At 39.6% G+C, this 12,894-nt stretch overlaps 1 protein-coding gene across 7 annotated transcripts in view; it reads right to left on the bottom strand.

Moving 5' to 3' along the window:
• CHD2 (chromodomain helicase DNA binding protein 2) overlaps positions 1–12,894 on the bottom strand; it is a 142,850-nt gene that overhangs the window by 108,546 nt on the left and 21,410 nt on the right. For all 7 annotated transcript variants that reach the window (XM_060005483.2, XM_060005484.2, XM_060005482.2 and 4 more), the window contains one exon: positions 156–387. In XM_060005483.2, the coding sequence (XP_059861466.1) occupies positions 156–387 (232 nt within the window). The remainder of the gene's footprint in view (positions 1–155; positions 388–12,894) is intronic.

Below are 12,894 nucleotides of genomic sequence, written 5' to 3'. Positions count from 1 at the left end.
CCCCATTTAGACCCACAGACAGTATATTATTAGAAAAGGTGGCTGTAGATGAATTTTCATTATCAAGATACACTAAGGAGTTTTCCGTGGGAAACAAAGGTCTGCCAGCTGGTCCTAGCTCACAGCACGTTTGTACTGTACAGCAAAGCCGATACCTTCTTCACATCAGCTATCCGTTCCTTCTTAGAGGCTGGCTTCTCTTTGGCTTCTGGAAGAACTGGCTGGGATTTGGAACCTCCCGATTCACTTTCAGATTCTGACTGACTCTCCGAAGATTCAGAACTACTGTTTGACTCGCTGCCATGTCCACTTCCTGGATCGCTGCCCTGCTCACTCTCCGACTGGCTGCCTGAGTCTGAACCCGAAGCTTCTTCAGATGCTGAATGACTTAAAAAAAAAAAAAAAAATTAAATATTTAAGAACTGCCACATAAATCTGTTTTAAAATAAAAATCCTAGTGTTAATATGACAGCAGATAGTAATTTGGTAATACAAGATCAAAATTTTCTAATTCACTTTTATAGTCTTATTTGCAAACAATGTCATTAGTCCCATTCTCAACATCCCTAATAGCTACCATTTCCTGAGTAGGTACATGATGCCATATGCCACCTAATTTATATAGATTAGCTTTTTTAAAAAAAAATTAAAAGGGGGATATTATTTTGTCCTTCATTCAGATGAGGAAAAACTGAAGCTCAGAAGTAGTTAAATAACTCTCCCAAGATGACACAGGTAGGATTTGAAACCAGGTCCATCTGCCTGAAATCCACTAAGTCTTATTTGTTCATCATCAGTCCCTCCCTCCTTAAGAGACAAAACCAAACCAAAATGAAACGAACGAACAAACAAACAAAAAAGCAACCAACGCAGAACAAAACAAAACCAAGGCAGAGTCACCCAAAGAATAAAAATGCAATCTGGTTGCAATTATCCAATCAGTGGTTCTGAAAAATAGGTGCAAATTAAAACATACACATGAACCCCAAACGAGAACTCCTGCCTTGAAATCTCCTGCAGTGAGTCCCAGAACTGGTAGACTTAACAGAAAAGAATAAACAAAGAGCCTAACCCAATGAAGACTGCCATTGGCTTCCACACACCCCCACCCCTTCCTCATTCCAAACCCCTCCCAGGAAAGAGCAATGGTAAGTAGGTAGATGAAAGCAGAAGCCACACACACACACACACACACACACACACACACACAGAGGCGGCCAGGGAAGACTGAAGGCAATATACCACCCCCTGTTCTCCAATAGTTAAAAAGTAATTCATGGGCATGCTGATAGGAGTGAGGATACTCTAAAGCAAAAAGACTAAAGTTGATGGACTCTACAGGAAAAAAGTGTACAGCTCACTCAACTCTTCCGCTTAAAAACTATCTTTTCATTTAGGAGACGTAGAGCAGAGGAGGAGGCAAGCAGCAACCCACAACCTAGAGTAACATCAGCAGAAAGGACCCCGAGTTTAGCAACCAGGAGATAAAAGACACACGGCACGAAACCAGAAAGGCTCAAAACAAAAACAAAAAAAAGAGAGAGAGGCTTTGTATTTTTGTTATTTACCACCACTCCCTTCCAAACTAGAAATGAGGCACTATCACTTGACAAACATGTCCACAGAATGAACAGGAGAGTACACTGGGAATGTCCAGTGTGATCCACAGCAAGCACAATGCAGTTGAGGGGACGTTAGTTAAGATGAGAAAGCAGTGAGAATAAATGGAGGGGGAGGGTGTCTACCTTGGAAGGGGAGCAGAAGGGGAAGACCATTTATTAATTGCCTATCATCTAACAGATGCCAGGCAATACGCTGAGTACGTTACATGTTCACTTTGCTTATTTCCCAGAACAACGCTTTTAGACACTATTATTCCCATGTGAAGGATGAAAAAATTGAGAAGTTTTAAATAACCTGGTCAATGACAAAACTAGAAAGTGCTGGGGGAGTCGGGGAGGGGAGCAGGAATTCCACCTCAAGTGTGGCTCTAAAAAGCTCATATTCTATTTTACCACAAGAGTTCAAAGCCTTAGAGACTCAGAAAATAAACCTTATCCCTGTTACACAACATCCAAAACCAGTCAGGCATCCCTGTAACAGCGACTGAGTACCTACAAGGCCTCATTATACTTACTGACTCCTTGGTCCTTTGCACAGGAAAGCTGACTAGTCCAGCTGACTAAGGCATCTTAAGTCACTTTTTCTCCACCTGTGACCACTCAGAAGGTGGTCACCAGGCAAGAGGATAAAAGAGGAAGTACAGTTAAAAGGTGTAGGCTCTGGCCTCCATGGCTTGGGTCTCCGTCCTAGATCATCTCAGGCCTGTGCCCTCTTTTAACCTGTGACATAAATCATTGCAAATATGATGTAAACATGCAATGCCAACTCCCACATCAGGGTATATGTGTGTATACAAATATCTCATTCTCTTTAAACTGCCTCATAGAATGAATACACTACATTTATTTAAACTGCCCCCTTATTAATGGAACATTTAGGTTATTTTTAAACTGTTCTCTTAACCAACCAGCAACAAATATCCGTGATACACTTCCATATCTCTGTATTTCTGAGTATTTAGATTTCCAAATTGTTCACTATAACCAATAAAACTATAATATCTTTGTATATATGCCTTCATGTGCAGCTCTGTATTTGTGTTTGTGTAGGAAAGTGAACTCTGGAAACATAAAAATACATATAACACCTTTTAGGTAAAAAACACATCTATGTCTATGTGCATAAATACATTTTAATCACCAAATTGCTAACAGTGGTTTACTCTGTGAGATGGGTTATTTGAGTACCTAGTGGATTCCATGAACTACTTACTGGTGCAATTAAAAAATAAAAAAATTAGTAACTCTGAAAGTCAAACTCAAGAAAAGATAAACATCAAGTTTACAATTGTATTTACCTCTGGGGGTTGAGGGAGGTAGATGTAATCAGAAAATGATATTGCTGGGGGACTTCCCTGGTCGTCCAGTGGTAAAGAATCCACCTTCCAATGCAGGGGACGCGGGTTTGATCCCTGGTCCATGGGAACTAAGATCCCACATGCCACAGGGCAACTAAGCCCGTGCCGCAAACTACAGAGCCCACACGCCACAACTAGAGAGAGAAAATCCGCACGCCACACTAGAGAGAAGCCCGCGCACAAGGAAAAGCCTGCGCCGCAACGAATAAAGATCCTGCACGCCTCAACTAAGAGCTGACGCAGACCAAAGGAAAAAAAAAAAATGATATTGGTGGGTTTTATGACTGAGGCTGAGTGGTTGAGTTCATAGTCATTTGTTATGTAAGTATTAATCTTTTTAATGTTTCAAATGGTTCATAAAAAATCCAACCAGAAGAGTCAAATTCAAGGCAAGGGACGTTAAGTATCCCCAATCCTATACAAAATGAGCTAAAGATATGAATGAGGGTGAGACCAAGTGTTGTTTTTTTTTTTCCCATCATTTCTAAAACAAGTCAGATTTAAGAGACCTAAAATAATATTCGGGGGAAAAAACGTTTTTAAAAATAAGCCTTAATAAAGACATAAATGAATTAATTTGCATACTTCTCCTAGGAGGACAAGTTTCTAAATGTTGAAAGAGAAAAAGAATATTTAGGAAAAAACTATAAATACCTTCACATTTAAGGCACTGACGGTCTAATTATTCATTCCAAAGGCAGGATATTTCCTGAAATGTTATGCAGATTCACTATTAATGCTGAATGATAATAATAAATACTATCAATATTAAGTTATAGTTTGTAATGTTGATTTAGAGTAGGAGATGTGGGATGTCCACAGGACTGAAAAAAGGGACAAATCAAGTTAGTGGGTGAGTAGTCCTTTAGCTAAGCTTTCACCTAAAGTAATAAAATTACCTGATTTCCAATGGCATTAACAGTTATAAGGCAATTAAAAATGGAATTTCCAGGAATGATTAACCACCATAAATACAGAATCCTCATGAAAAATAAGTTTACCTAAAAATTACTCAAAACCTAAGTTGCAAACAAGTTTTATAATTTCTGATTGAACAATCATCACAAGGGAAATACAATGCAAAAATAAATAAAAGGGACAAGTCAAAATTGGGAGTTTTTCAATTCCAATAGAAAAATGCTTATTTAAAAAAAGCTTACTTCTTTTCATTCACTGATAAAAAAGATTTGACATCTGTTCAAAATCCTTTTTGAAGCTGGCAAAAATGGAGTGATTAAGTGTCTCTTACAACTGGACTCTGAAAGCAAGCAGCATTAATAGCTATTGTTCCATTTTTAATTTTTAATCACCGCTTCCCAGATAACCACAAGAGGGCAGCACAGCAACACTTCGCTACAGAGCAAGCCTGCGGGTTCACGGCCCAAGAGCTGCCATTTCAGCACTTACTGGGTACTGTTTATTTTCCTAAACTTACAAAATGGCTGAACTGCTTGGCAGAGCTGTATTTTCTTTTTGTTGGTGGTGGTGAAAGCAAAATCTGGTAAAAACGCAAAGCCATCTACACTGGCATTCCATAAAGTTTATCTCCAGACTATGTTCTATCAATATTAAAATAGTTAACATTTGTGGAGCACTTCTGTGCCATTTGCAAACATTCCCCTCTAATCCTTCATTTTACGTAAGAGGCCTAGCCCAAGTGTGTGTAATGTCACCCCCCAGCCCCACAGCCTGAATTATGAAATCCACACTACTATTAACCTCTAAGTGGTGTTGCTGTCCCTGTCATAATCAGTTAAACAGATTATTAAACCACCCAACAAGAGATTAAGGCCAGAATCATTCCAAGGGTGGTGCAGGACAAGTCACTTCTATGTGTCATAAGAGGATACAAAGGCAAAGATTAAGTCACGAGTTTCTTACTGATGAAAAAAATACTGGATGTAGCTCCTTAAATAAATTGAACAGTATCTTTAAGATCTCCTCCACCTCTAGTTCAGGTCCTATGATTCTTAAGAATAAGCTACATTATAAACCAGTTTCAACGACAAGTAAGAGACTGAGAAAAGAAAGTTCAATGTATACACAACAAAGGATTTATACATACAACATATGAAGAATTATATAGCAAAGAAAAATCCAATAAAAAACTGGGCAAAGGAAATGGACAATTACAAAACCCAAACTGCAGTAGCCCATAAACATATAAAAAGGTAATTAAACCTCACTGGTAATTTGGGAAGTGTATTTACAACATATTATTTTACATTAATCTGCTTGGCAGAAATTAAAGTCTGGTTAACATTAAAGTATGATGAGAAAGTAGGGAAAATAGTACTCATATACCATTACTGAAAAAGTAATCAGTAGAAGCTTTGGAAAGCTATTTGGCATATTACCCTAGAAATATGCATGAATCGTGTGAGTTAATCAGTGGGTATATCACCTAAACAAATTATCAAATGTGTGCAGGAGATGGAAAGTATAAAAATGTTCAGAGCTCTGCTCATAAGATTAAAAAAAAGGAAATAACCTAAATGTTCATGTATGAAAATGCAAAAATAAAATGTGAAACATTCATACTATGCAATTAACTACAACAGCTAAGACTAGGGATGAATCAGATCTATAAATATCAATATGACAATTTCAAAACTATCATATTTTTTTAAACACAAAATATATTACATGAACCATGTGCGTTTTTAAAATGCCAAGGTTTTTATATGCCAAGTTCATGAAAGTGACTAGGGAAAAGGGGTGAATAGGATTTTAACTATATCTAACTTGTTGAAAACTTTAATTTTATTCTTTGAACTTCCCTGAATTTTTCTTAATTTCTCAAAAAAGAGCTGTTTCTAACACTGAAGAACTGATCAGTATTCCGGAGTAGACCTTCCTAGGATTCGGCAATTCTTTTGGAACTCACTTTAACACTGGAAACACTAAGGATCCTCTTTTCGGAAAAAGGTACATATATGTAAGAGACAAAATACACACAAAAATGCTGTGTAGTTTCAGAAGATAAAGGGTTAATTCAGTCCCATCAGTAAACCAGCCCACCCCACCCCAAGATTAAGAAACCCAATGATAATGGAGGAAAAATCTACTTTTAATAACCATATTTCTAAAATTTTCAACTGGTACCAGGCAGAAGTCACCTTTATCTCTATTATGCTACTCTGCTCCCCAATAACCAGTAAACATTTGAGTAGTCCTACATAGTTTAGGAAGCATTAAACAAATGGAACCCAGGCATACATATCATTACGGAAAAGTGAATTATAACAAGAAGCCTGGGTAAGGTACAAATTAAATATTCATTTGGCAAATACCTATCCCAATGTGGGTCTGGCAGAGCACTAAGGATTAACATAAAAGGCGAGGCAAGCTTTCTACTCGGGTAACAACATGGAAGACTAACCCTTCATGCGGTGAAAGGCAGTTACAGAGAGAACTCTCCCTATAATCTACCATGCCAACTGATGTATTTACATACATTTAGAACCCTGAGGTTAGATGAACTTATTTGACCAGGAGTTCCTTTCAGCCCTTTGAGTCTTATCTTTCCTTATTAACAACTTTCAGGCTACAGTTTTAGACTTTTATAAGTTAGCAACTCCAAAGCTCAAAGGAGATTTAAAAGTCCTGGCTGCTAACCTCAGTAGTAAATGTGGAACTTACGACCACACTGTCATAGGAAGTAAAGTGAAGTCCCTGAATCAGGCCACAGAAAAGGAAAAGTGAGGCCTCCCAACTTTCTTAATAACAGCCAACACTCGCTGTGGCAAGCACTTTAGTGTTTTAGACCAGTTTCTCACACTCACCATTATTGATGTTTTTTTGTTGCGGGGGAATAAGGGGTCTGTCCTGTGTATTGTAGGATGTTGAGCAACATCGCTGGCCTCTACCCACTAGATGCCAGCAGCACCCCGACCTGAACCCAAAATACCTCCAGACACTGCCAAAAGTCTTGCTGGGGGAGGAGGTGGTGTCCCCAAGCTGAAAACTAGTGTTATAAAAAACAGTATTTTACTTAATTCTAACTTCCCCAAGAGAGACATACTATATACCCTTACTCCTATTTTAAAGACAGAGAAACAAGCTCAGAGGTTCCTGCCCGAGATTCTACAGCTAAAAAGAAACAGAAAAGAGACCCAAAGTCCCGTTCCATTAGCCCTTATTTCCCAAACCTGCCTCAGTGCAAGAATCAAGGGAGGCTGTTGTTCAACATACAGATTCCTGGACACCACCCCAGAATGACTGAACTCAACACTTCCAGGGAAGAAGCCTGGGAATATGTTTAACAAGCACCCCAGGTGATTCTTAGCAAGTAAATCTGGGGACTTAAATGCCTATATAAAGCTAAATTTAGAGGAAACAAACTTTTTAATCAAGCAAGGGAACTGGAACACTGCAAGGATTTGACCCATCACCCCCTTCCCTCAAAATGACAACTTACCAGCCATATACTGCCTCCATTTTAAGGTCAAATCAACCAGCATTATCAACTGGAACTGAAGGCGCCCTCTAATTAAGGTTTTTGACAGCCACCACACTCAGGAACCATTTCCCCAGAGGGCATGTCTATAGGACAAGTGTTCGCAACGCTGGCTTTGCAATGGACACACCTGGAGCCCTTCTGACAATCTCCCCCCTCCCCTCCCCTCCTCTCTCTCCTCTTCCCTCCCTCCCCTCCCACTACAAGACCCCCTAAATCCAATCAGGTATGGGCCCGGGTTTTTTAAATTCACAAGTGATTCTGATGCAAAGCCTATGCTGGAACTAAGTTTACCACAACAAAAAACAAAAATTAGAAGCAAAGCTCAGTCTCTACAAACTGTGGCCAAATCCAAAGTGCATGTGTGGTGCTGGAGTCTGTCCAACCAGAGGAGGGCCAGGTTCTCGTCTCCAGCACCCCTCCACCCACCACCTTTCCTCATACTACTCCCCCATCGGTTTCTCAAACTACCCCCAGGGGAAATCACTGGATACAAGTTAACTTGAATCTTTCCATGTAAAATCAGCGCCTTTTGAAAAGCAATCTGTCTCTGGCATAAATCACACCAGTGATTTTCAGCTTTTGGTTTCTTTAAAAATGTAAAGTTTTTTAAGACAAACAGAGTACACAATTAGTCTACAGTTTTACTATTTTCCCCAATCACCTACATAGTTTCCTCTTACCTATCTAATCCTGGAGCCAAACTGCCCATGTCTGAATCCAGTTCTAGCTACCCTTTATTCCCCCTTGTGCCTCAGTTTTCTCATCTACAAAAGACGGGTGATAATCCTACCTACCTCACAGACGTGATGTGAGGACAACTCAAAGTAACACATATCAAGGACTTAGAACAAGTTGCAGGCTCATAGTAGGCACTATTGTTAGCGATTATTGAATCTCTCCAAAACAATCAATGCAGTTTTCAATGAAAAATCTCAATGATCATTTCATCTACTGGTTTGCGCAACTGTAAGCAGAACCAGAATAAACGGATAGGAGAAGTAACTATAAATCCTCGTTAAGTATACAACCCCACTGAAGGAACAGGATGACAAGAGTATAAGAAGAGCTCAGCAGGAGGCAGGACCACCCACAGAAGTTCAAAAGAAGAAAGCTCTGTGACAGTTAACCTGGGAATGCTAGTGGAAGGAGGTCACTATCATTTCTGCTACACTAACCCTCACACTAAATAAAATATACATTCAAAACTCCTTGAAACAGTGCCTGACACAGTGAACACTCAATAAAATGCAAATCTACCCTGGTATTCACCACATGTTATTTTCCTTCATGACAAAATCCAAATGAAAGATTACCAGCCACGACTGGGCTAAGAAAGAACTCATACAAATGCAATACCCTGAGGTTTATTTTTATATTCTATTCTCTTGTTCTGTTTTTAACGCTGGTTACAATTCACAACCCACCAGTGGGTGACAAATACCACTCTAAATAACTGATTCACAGCACAAGCCAGGGCCACTGCTCTAGCCCTAAGTTACCTTTATCAGCTATGGGGAAAAGGAATTCTGAATGGAATGTAACTGTTCAAAGTTAATTCTGGAATCCAAACTTTTGGAGGTCTCTAAACGGGTTCAAGTAGACAATCACAGTAACGAAGAGATAGCACTAGAACTTAAAGCAATTGGAGGTGAAAACATCCCATTAGTATAAACATTTCAAAGGTATGCTACAGCAGGATCTGGCATGACATTGAAATGGAAACTTTTCCTCTTCCATCAAGCATACAACTCCCCCTTATCAGCACCCCATCCCCCATTGCTTCCAGACCTCCAAATTCAAGCTGCCCTAAAAAGGGAACTGAGAAAATAGGACAAGGAATGGAGAGACAAAGGATTAGAAAAAAATGTAACAAGTGCTCCATCAGAAGATTTGAAACACACGGGGAAACATGCAAACATATGGAAACAACACATGCAAATTGGAAACACATGGAGAGCTTTTAAAAATTAATCACAGGGGTTGGGCTGGACATTGGTATTTTTAGAAGCTCTCCAAGGTCTGAGGTAGAAACAAAAAATAGAATTCAACAACTCAAACCAAAAGTAAAGGAAATGAAGAAAGCAGAGGAAACCCAAAACACAAATCATGAGACTATGGGTCTAACACAATAAACTGGACATTAGGCATTATGTTAAATCAAATGCCGCTATGGTGAAGACTGATTAGTAAAAGCAAGCTACAGCCAATTAGATTTTTTTTAAGATTTATTTATTATTTATTTACTTAATTTATTTTCGGCTCCGGCGGGTCTTGGTTGTAGCACACAGGATATTCGTTGTGGTGCACGAGCTTCCCTCTACCTGTGGCACGCGGGTTCCAGAGCGTGTGGGCTCTGTAGTTTGCGGCACGCTGGCTCTAGTCGAGGTGTGTGGGCTCAGTAGCCCCGCAGCATGTGGGATCTTAGTTCCCTGACTAGGGATCAAACCTGCATCCCCTACATTGTAAGGCAGATTCTTTGCCACTGGGCCACCAGGGAAGTCCCGCCAATTAGATTTTGTTGTAAATATTACTGTAGTTACATTTATATCCAAACAGCACTGCACCTTGGTATTAATTATTCACTCTTGTACAGCTTGAGAGGGAAATGAGACAGAGGGTAAACCAGGGCAATAATTACCAGCTCCAGAAGGAGGAAATAAGGCATCTACTCAGAGTGACTGCCAAGAGGAGGGCTATGACTCACACAAGCTGGTCTACTCCAGAAAGAGTCATATGCTCCTTTCAAAAGGCTGGGTTTCTCAGGGGGATAAATTTTAAAAATAAAAACAATTAAAGGATTAACTGCAAAATACACCCAAGGTTTCAACTAACTATAAGAGGACCTGCCTCCTAAAATCATTTTAACAAACCTCTCTCCTAACTTGCCTAAATAGACCAGACTCCTGTGGGAGGCTAGGCCACCAGCCACAGAACCTCACGGGCAGCCTGGCTCTTAAAGAGGGACTTAGAGGGACTTCCCTGGTGGCTCAGTGGTTAGGAATCTGCCTGCCAATGCGGGGGACACGGGTTCGAGCCCTGGTCCGGGAAGATCCCACATGCCACGGAGCAACTAAGCCCGTGAGCCACAACTGCTGAAGCCCGCGTGCCTGGAGCCCATGTACCACAACAAGAGAAACCACTGCAATGAGAGGCCCAAGCACCACAACGAAGAGTAGCCCCCGCTCGCCGCAACTAGAGCAAGCCCGCGCACAGCAACAAAAGACCCAATGCAGCCAAAAATAAATAAATAAATTTATATATAAAAAAAAGAGGGACTTAGAACAGAAAAAGAAAGATGAAGCATTAGTAATAAAATATTACTAGCAGCTTGCAGTTACTGAGTACTTTCAGTGTAACAGTCTCTCTTTGTTAAAAACTTTATAGACATTGTGTGATTTAATCTTCATAACCCAGTGAAGACTGTCATTATCCACACTTTTTTTTTTTGGCCATGCCGCCCGGCATGCGGGATCTTAGTTCTCGACCAGGGATCGAACCCGAGCCCCCTGCAGTGGAAACTCGGAGTCTTAACCACTGGACCACCAGGGAAGTCCCATATCCACACTTCAGAAATGAGAAAATTCCAACAGTGTACTTCATTAGCCTAAACTGGGAAGAAAAGTTTTCAGTACTAAAGTAAATGCTGCACTAGTGCCCATCATTGTACACAGCTCTTGCTCGGCACGGAAGGAACAGTTAAAGACTTCACAAATTACAAAATAACTCATCAGAACTGGATCCTAAGTATAAAATCAAGACTATCTTTAGAATGATGCCTCAGCTGCTGCTCTTCTGCAACACTCTCCCCATCAATGTCAGAGTAATCACATTTTCCCCTCAACTGTGGGGACTCTCCAGAAGCTATCACTAAAATAACAAAAATGGTGACCTTAGCCAAACATGTTAACATAATGTTGCAGGTCAATTATACTTCGAAAACAAACTAACTTACAGAAAAAGAGATCAGATTTGTGGACCAGAGGCAGGGTTGGGGGATAGGGGGGTAGTGAGGGGTCTGTGGGGAGGGGGAATTGAATAAAGATAGCTAAAAGGTACAAACCTCCAGTATAAGACAAATAAGTACTAGGGATGTAAGGTAAAACACGATAAATATAATTAACACTGCTGTATGTTATACAGAAAATTTGTTTAAAAAGTAAATCCTGAAAGTTCTCATCACAAGGAAAACATTTTTTTAATTTTGTATCTACCAGATGATGCATGTTCACTAAACTTATTGTGGTAATCATTTCATGATGTATGTATGTCAAATCATTATGCTGTATACCTTAAATTTATACAGTGCTGTACGTCAATTATCTCAATAAAACTGGAAGAAAAAAAGGGACTTAACCAAACATGTTAACAGTAAGATGCTAAATTGGAACTGCTTTGAAATGCAGCATGAGTGCCTTCCATACACCTACATTCTCCGTGATTTATTTCACCAAGCAAAGCCTTGTCCCCCCACCTCCAATACACCCAGTAGAGGAGCTTTTAATAAAAGGGTCTCTGCCCTCAGACTTCCCTTATCAATTAGTTTAGACTGATTAGGGGCAAGGCCATAACATATAAAATATGTGCTCCAACACTGTGCTAAATTACTGAAAACAAAATAAACATAAAACAGACCCTGGGCATTTGGTGAATTGTGTCAACTTCTGTTGTTTGGATTTATACTAATAACACTGAAGTTCCAAAGAAATAGTAATAGGCAATTTTGGTGAGGTATGAATTTGAATTCAGTGCCCAATCAATCAGGTTGAAATGCAGGAGGGAATTATTCAGCTATAGTACCAAATACCAGCTAAGTAGCCCAACATAGTTGTTTTTATATGTATGCAAAATAACTCTTGGGTGATTAAAAAGAACACTTTCTTCGCTAAAACGCCCTCCTTAAGAAAGTCAACTGAGTTCTAAGGTTTTCAAAACAAACAAACAAAAAAGCTAAAAGACCTTAAAAAACTGATGCTCATGCCCAGAATAAATTTACCAAATGTCACACAGAGCAGTCACTTAATTTTTATGTCAGGAGCAAGTTGACTGTGCCACATTTTATGGTGACTGTAATTTGGTCACAAGTAATGAATGATAGGAGTCTGAAAATAGGTGGTTGTAGGAGGTATCTCTCAGAGTTGTCAGGGTTTGCTATATATGGGAAGGGGTAAGTAAACCAATCAATTATAAAATCTGCGAGTTTCACATACTGTCAGGTAAAATTCAACTAAACTTCCAGATTCATCTCTCAAACAACAACGTGCTAAAACTTTTTATAACTAAAGCTTCTTATGAAATACTGTTTGCCCACCTTCCTGCAACTGCTTAACCTTTACAAAAGATGTTACTCTCCAAAGAGCCAAATATCAACTGGAAACTGCAGGTTTTCAAAACAAGAATCCAAAAGAAAGAGGAAAGATTAATCAGCACTTTTCTTGCCATTTCATTACATTCT

Source organism: Delphinus delphis, chromosome 2 (genome assembly GCF_949987515.2).
Source record: "Delphinus delphis chromosome 2, mDelDel1.2, whole genome shotgun sequence".
NCBI classification, from domain to species: domain Eukaryota; kingdom Metazoa; phylum Chordata; class Mammalia; order Artiodactyla; family Delphinidae; genus Delphinus; species Delphinus delphis.
This window is presented reverse-complemented; position numbering and strand designations above follow the sequence as displayed.